Genomic DNA, 7,139 nt, shown 5'->3' with positions numbered 1-7,139 from the left:
TCTTTTTAGGCGAAAGTTACTCAACGGATTATGTATGTGCAATATTTCCTAACGAACAAGCATAGCAAATTTGAATCATACTTTTTTGTTTCGCAATCTGTTCCAGTTCTTGACATAATAGCCTTATTTCTACTTCTTGTCGCACAAAAGCTGGACAGGCTTTACCTAGATTAGACGTTTGATTTGCTAAACGTAAATCTGTATTTAGTCTTCTGTTATATGAAATCATTGCCAGCCTTTATCTCACTGAGCCTGTTGTACAATGAAACTTGCACACGAGACACAATTTAAATGGATTGTTTTTCATCTATTGCATACATGTGCACACACACAACACAGACATCATTATTGTCACGAGACAACTAAATCCATGGTTCTTATTTACACATGCAGAGAAATGCACGGGCCGAACATCACATAAACATTTATTGTTATTATTTTTTGCTTGTTCCAAATGTTTGAAGAATACAGTTAGGACACACACAAAACTGACAAGAAATCAAAACTACGTTGTTACGTTTGTACATATTTCAACTCAATACAGTTTATAAGCATTTAAGGATACAGACTTTATTTAAGCACTGCAGATATTGTTGATTATATTAAAAACTCCTGTACTATATATTGACATTTGCTTCTGTTTCTTTGTTAAATTTAGTTGCAGCTCCCGCCGTCGCCATACTTGTAGCTCACGTACTTATAAGCTGTGAGGAAATTGCGCCATGTTTGTTGATCGTAACGATATTGGCTAAGGATAGCCTGAGGATCTAAAAAAGTAAAAACAAACAACAGTTATTGTGATGAAGGTTATGCATGTTTTTCAACATTTTTCTGTGGTAAGTTGACGGTTATATGAAGCACAGATACCTTTGTCTTATGTTAGGTAAAGATAAGTACTTCCACTTAGGCCAATACTTACTGGAGTATTCGTGGTTGTAGCAGAAACAGAACTCGCAGCCGGACACATCGGTGTAACATGTTCTGTAGTATGGATCTCCCTTGCACATGTCGTAAGGGAAAAAGTTGTTGCAGGTTGGAATTTCAAATGGGACTTCGATGGAGTTTTCGGCTGCCCATTGGTAGTATGCAGGGAAGAAACCTTCCACTATCCCGGTTCTCCACTTTACGTAGTCACAGAACCAGGCCTTGCGTTGGTCGCATTTACTTTGCGAGTAGTAGAGATAGTCGCAGTTGATTTCGGGAACTGAAAAAATATTAGTAATAAAGACGGTTACCGGTTGTTAATATATTAACCTTTGCAGTTTAAACCACGTTTTGATTTCAAACTAGATTTGACTTTTTGGTGTCTGTTTGGTGTTACACGTTTGTTGTGTGATAACATGGCCTAATGTGTGTTATCTATTTGTTGCTTGTTTGCTACGGGAATATATCCATAGCGGTTTGTGTCATATATGGATTTAAGATGGCACAAACTGGTCATATCGAGTGTTTTGTTAACAAAAAAGCGAAGTTATTGTTCTGTATCACTTACTTGATGTTGGACTTGGGGACGGTGGGGGTGTTGTTATTAGACTGCAGTTGGGAAGTGTAAAGTTTGAGAAGACATCCTGAAGAATGACGAAGCCTTTGCGGATCACTGGACGCAAACGTTCTAAAGGCCCAACAAGGAGGCCATCGAAGGCAGATGTAAAGTTGGTAAAGTTGCATCTTCCAGTAAGCATTCTTCCAATACGACCCGTGAACCCCGTGATGGCCCTTTATCAAATAGCACAGTGTTAAAATATTTTTAAAGAAATTTATACGCATAGGACTTTATGCGTATTAATAATAGCTTTCAAAATAAAGTCAGATGACTTAATGTAGCCTAGTTAAAACGAAAACTTGAGGCAGAAAAAAGTGAGATGCTCGGACTGTTAATGTTATAAAGTTTTTCTCAATCGTAAAGGGCTTTCAGTTTATGGCTTTAGACAGAAAGCGTTGAACCAAATAATAAAACACATACACGCAAACTTCTTGTTGGGTTGTGGATCCATAGAAATTGTTGATAAAGTCGAGTCCTGCCCCAACAAGATCTCGGAAGATAGCCTCGTCGCAGACTGGGTTGGACATATCTGGGATCATGAGGCTGTCCAGTGTTGGCAGTACAGGGATCACGCCGGGTGTCGGGCACACGTATTGCATGATTACGCTCTGGGTCACAAATTCGTCAACTCCTAAATTTTGCAGCAATTCCATTAGGTTATCCAGTGATGAGACGTGCTCGATAAATGGCATAGCTCCCTGCAAAAAAACAACACTTAAAACCAGCTCTTGATGTGTCAAAACTATTGATTCATTGCCTTCTTTCATAGAAGCTATCTATCAACGCGTTTGATCGGTTGTTAAAAGCTTTACGTTTGTGGTAAAGTGGTATATATTGAAGTTTAATTTCTGATGAATAGATTCAAATCACTTTTTCCGTTTTTCACGCAAACCACTTAACTTAAAACGTACAAGCTTTCATTTGATTTTCAAAGAATTGTTTTAAATTAAGGTCTAACTTGGTTTTAAAATTTATGAGTTCAGAGCGCATATTTTGGTTGATCAATCGCTCTTTTGAGTTTGTGGAAATTTACTTACGTTTAACGCTCTTCGGACTTCTGGCAAAAAGTCCAACACGGTAAAACAAGGACTGTTCAGACATTTCATTGCAGAACTCGCAAGGCATTGGATCGTCGCATCCACGTTGTTTCTGTTCAAACATCAGTAAGTTTGAAACAAAAATAAGCAGGTAAATGGCGGCCGTTGGTTGAAAAACTTCAAACGCTCGTGTCACAGCCTTAGTGTTGAACCCTTGTACTTACATGCACATGTCGTGGTCATGGTAAGGATATCCCAGGGCAAGAATCTCCACGCAACTTTGCACACGATGAATAGATTCGCGCAAAGTGCAGTTGGGAAGAATTCTAACATCTGCAATTCAGGGTTTAAAATTTTAATAAACAAAAACACTTGGTGAATGATTGTGCAAAAAAAGTAAACTTTAATTTTGTGACAAATATAAAACTTTGTTTGCACTTCGTTAGTTTGGACAGCAATGGCACAAAACTCAGGGTTATAAGTCGTGCCTGACTTTACACTCTGCTTCAGTATTTTATTTTTAGCCCGTTGCTGAACCTGACCTAATGCCAAACAGCCCTAAATCGCCTTGTTGCTGACCAATTGTCTATTCTTCTCCATTGTGTTTGTTGTCTTGGCCTTTCCTGAGGCTTCGATGTATTGGCCTATCAACGAAACATTCGGGCCTAAACGGGCTTCTCGAAAACGATTCGGGCCGGGTTTCGGGCTTGTACTTTCGGGCCGGGTTTCGGGCTTGTACTTCAGGTTCGGGCTCCAATTTCATGCCCGTTTACAACTCTGACACAACTTGTTAGGGTTATTTGCCTGAACTATACTAAAAAATATATACCCATACATCCGGAATTTACTTGTTAACGAGTTATTAATTCTACTTTAAATTCAAATGAACTTACCGTTCTCGGGTTCAGGGGGACAGTTTGGTGGCTCAGCAAACTCGTTGCATGAAGACGTGTTGCAGGGGTATGCAACACATTCGTCGAAAGCCAATCCAGTAAAGTTTTCGGCCGATGCGCAAAGGTTGATGGTGTAAGCGTATTCTTCGTGTATGCAAGCCCCAGACTGTGTCGCTGAAAAAAAATGATAAAAAATCCGGTTGTTTTCTGTGAAATCTTGAAAAAACTTTTCGATAATTTACTGCAAATTTTAAAACCACATATAGCAAGCTGGCGAGCTGCTTGGGCATGGGCGCTGGAATGTAGGGGGAAGAGTTACCCCTGGACAAATTTCTGTCGGCGTCCATGTACTTAGGTTTTACTTACTAAAGGTTTGGTTATGATCCACAGTTGTAATATAGTATTTAACACAGACATCGTTTGGTGCACACACGGTCGAAGTTCGATTGTTGAAGACCACGTGTCCGTCTTCGTTCAGTACGATACTTCCAACATAACACCACAAGGGCTCAGTACCTAAACAAGATAAACAAGCGTTTGTAATATTGGTTATTGTTCCACTTTCGCGAGCTATAGTCTAAACCAGAAGTCACAATAGTATTTGGTCTTAATAGATATCTTGGAAAATTTGAAGCTTGAGTTAAACGTTAAGAGATAATTAAGTGTAAACGTATTTCTGCAACAACATGCAGGACATAGTTCACCTGATTTTACAGGACGCATAAAATGAGGCAAACAAAGGTAGTTTGAGTTTGTCACATCACAAAGAATACTAAAAGGATCAGAAGTCTTCGTTATTGTGCGCGAATAATCTCCTTATTTGTTAGTTTTGATAAAATAAATGACATTTGCCAGCAGAATTGATTTTGAACACAATTTTACTATCTAACAGCAGTACGATCTGACTTTAAAAACGATTGCACTTTTGCTGGTCGCGCAAAGACGCTTCGTGGGCCACAGGCCCACAGCAATGTAGAATAAAACGTAGACATTTTATTATTTTTTCGCTGATAATGTCAATTGTTTTTGTTAAAACGTTTGCTTAATAAAATGTCTGCGCTCTTTTCTACTTCGCTGGCAGTTTTTTTTGAGCAAGAAATTTTAGGCAACGTTCTTTTAATCAAAACCGATTTTGGTTGTTTTCTGAACTTACTGTTATGTTGTATAAAGTTGCTTAGCCATTGTAAACCAGTTTCTCGGTGGTTTAAATCTGGTTGTGGCATCGAACAGGATAGGTGAGGCCAGGGCTTTTTAGCCTGTTACTCTTAACAAACTGGAGTGCCATTACATGACTACACTAGACAATGTGGCCGATCTCTCGTCACCAGCTGCACTGATGAGACCTTATAGGTCGAAACAGTGTGCACTGTCTGCAGCTTATCATTTATTAACTTGATGCTTTTACACCAGGACTGTGTGTCTTAAACTAGTGCTCTTCAACATTTATGCACAAAACTGGTTAGAATTATTTGCCTGAAGTATACTGGAAAATATATACCCATAAGCTGCAGACAGTGCACACTGTTGACACCTATGTAAGGTCGCATCAGTGCAGCTGGTGACGAGAGATCGGCTGTATTGGCTAGTGTAGCCTGCAAACGGCACTCCAGTTTGTGGTGAGCAACAGGGTACAACCCCATACATCACCCAGTCTGTGCGATGCCACAACTGGGCATACAGCACAAATGAAACTGGCTCACAGTGGCCAAGCAACTGCTTGGGAACCACAGTGAAGTCGGCTCAGTGTCACAATATCAATGTAAAAGCATGGAGCCAATAAATGATAAGCTGCAGACAGTGCACACTGTTTCGACCTATAAGGTCTCATCAGTGCAGCTGGTGACGAGAGATCGGCCACATTGTCTAGTGTAGCCGATCTCTCGTCACCAGCTGCACTGATGAGACCTTATGATGAGAATTTACTTGTTTACGAATTATTGTTAATTCCCTACTTTAAATTCAGTTAAACTTACCGTTCTCAGTTTCGGGGGGAATGGTTGGTGGCTCAGCAAACTTGTTGCACAGAGACGTGTTGCAGAGGGATGCAACACAAGTGTTCAAAATGAAGTCAGACAAACCTTCTTGGGCTACATCGCAAAGCTCTTCGTTGGTGGCGTTAGCGTATGAATCGGGTATGCAATTTCCGTACTGAATTACTGAGAAATGAAAAAATCCGTTTAAAATCTTGACATAAACGTCAAACTTTGAAACCACATCTGACAAACTGGCTAGCTGCTTAGGCCTATAATGTCACGGGCAAGTAGCCTACAAAGGTACTCCCCCCTAGTCCTACTTAAAGCAGTCTTAATGATCCACTTACTGGTTTGGTTATTTTGTACAGTTGTTAAATTGTAGATGATACATATATCGTTTGGTTCACACCCGGTCGTAAATCGATCGTCGATGGCTTCGCCCTGAGTGATAATTCCACTATAACACCTCAAGGGCTGAGTACCTAGACAAGAAAAACAAGCGTTTGTAGGCTTGGTAATTGCTCCACTTTCGCGAGCTAAAATCAAAACCAGAAGTTACCAAACTACGACTCACAAAAGTATTTGGCCTTATTATATACCTTGGAAAATCTAAAGCTTGAGTCAAACGTTGAAGATAATTTATTGTAAAGTATTTGTGCAATAACATGCAGGATTTTAGTTTCATGGGACGCATAACATAGAGCATACAGAGGCAGTTTGTTACATCACAAATAATACTAAAATTATCAAAGCGTTATTGTGCGCGAACAATCTCCTTTCTTATGTTAATTGTGATGGAATAAAGAACATTCGCCAGTAGAAGCGATTTCATTTTGAACGCAATTTACTATTTGACAGTAGCACAATCTGACTCCAAAAAAGATTGCATTCCTGTTGGTCCGCAAAAGCACTTTACTGGCCACAGTTTGGAATGGCGCTGCGATATGGCTTGAAACCTATGTGGCCCTCGCATGTTATTTTTGATGTTATTAGACCCGCCGTAAAACAGGTTTGCTTACCCCTGGTATATACTGAACATCCTTTAAGTTAGGTGAACAAAACACGGACTTGAAGAGTAGTTTTCCTTACACCAAAATTGCCAGCAATGTAGAATAAAACGTAGAATTTATATTTCACTGATTTATTTCGCTTCACAAAATGTCTATGTTTTGTTCCACATCGCTGGCAATTTTATTTTTAGTGAAACGCTGAAGTTGCTTCCTTCTAAATAAATCACTGTACCAATATTGAACAGACACAATTGGGAAAGAAGCACTGATAAAGATACTTTATTTTTTACTAGAATTTTGCGCAACAATTTTTTCCTAATACCGTTTTCAGTTGTTTAACTTACTGTTATCTTGGGCGTATGCGCCAACCGCCATCAAAACCAAGCACAATGCCAATGCGCGAATCATGTTGATTTCAATTTCACACTTTGTTCAATTTCGAATCCTATTTACTGTTGTAAAAACAAAAATCTTTCGTTAAATCACAATCACCCAAACTCACAGCAAGCTTTCTGACACTGGACGTTACCTCGTTCACCCTTGTACCTGCCATTTGCCTTTTTCCCTTGGGTATTGTGCGGCTTCACCAGGGCTGCTGTCGCCCAACGTTTTTCTGCGAACCCTGAAACAATGATGCAAGAAATACTGCGCGAAAAAAAGATACAAGAACTGATGTTTTTTGA

At 39.5% G+C, this 7,139-nt stretch overlaps 1 protein-coding gene across 1 annotated transcript; it reads right to left on the bottom strand.

Annotated features, from left to right (window-relative positions):
- Window positions 1–303: 303 nt before the first annotated feature.
- LOC145213310 (uncharacterized) lies at window positions 304–6,864 on the bottom strand. The gene is made up of 11 exons (XM_080081538.1): window positions 6,801–6,864; window positions 5,794–5,928; window positions 5,447–5,629; window positions 3,840–3,989; window positions 3,474–3,647; window positions 2,805–2,913; window positions 2,581–2,692; window positions 1,964–2,241; window positions 1,493–1,716; window positions 920–1,204; window positions 304–767 (listed from the first exon to the last, which is right to left on the bottom strand). Exons 1-11 carry the CDS (start codon window positions 6,862–6,864, stop codon window positions 655–657), a joined length of 1,827 nt encoding a protein of 608 aa, XP_079937664.1. The 3' UTR covers window positions 304–654.
- Window positions 6,865–7,139: the final 275 nt, after the last annotated feature.

Source organism: Phallusia mammillata, chromosome 2, assembly GCF_965637545.1.
Source record: "Phallusia mammillata chromosome 2, kaPhaMamm4.hap1.1, whole genome shotgun sequence".
Lineage (NCBI taxonomy): Eukaryota > Metazoa > Chordata > Ascidiacea > Phlebobranchia > Ascidiidae > Phallusia > Phallusia mammillata.
This window is presented reverse-complemented; position numbering and strand designations above follow the sequence as displayed.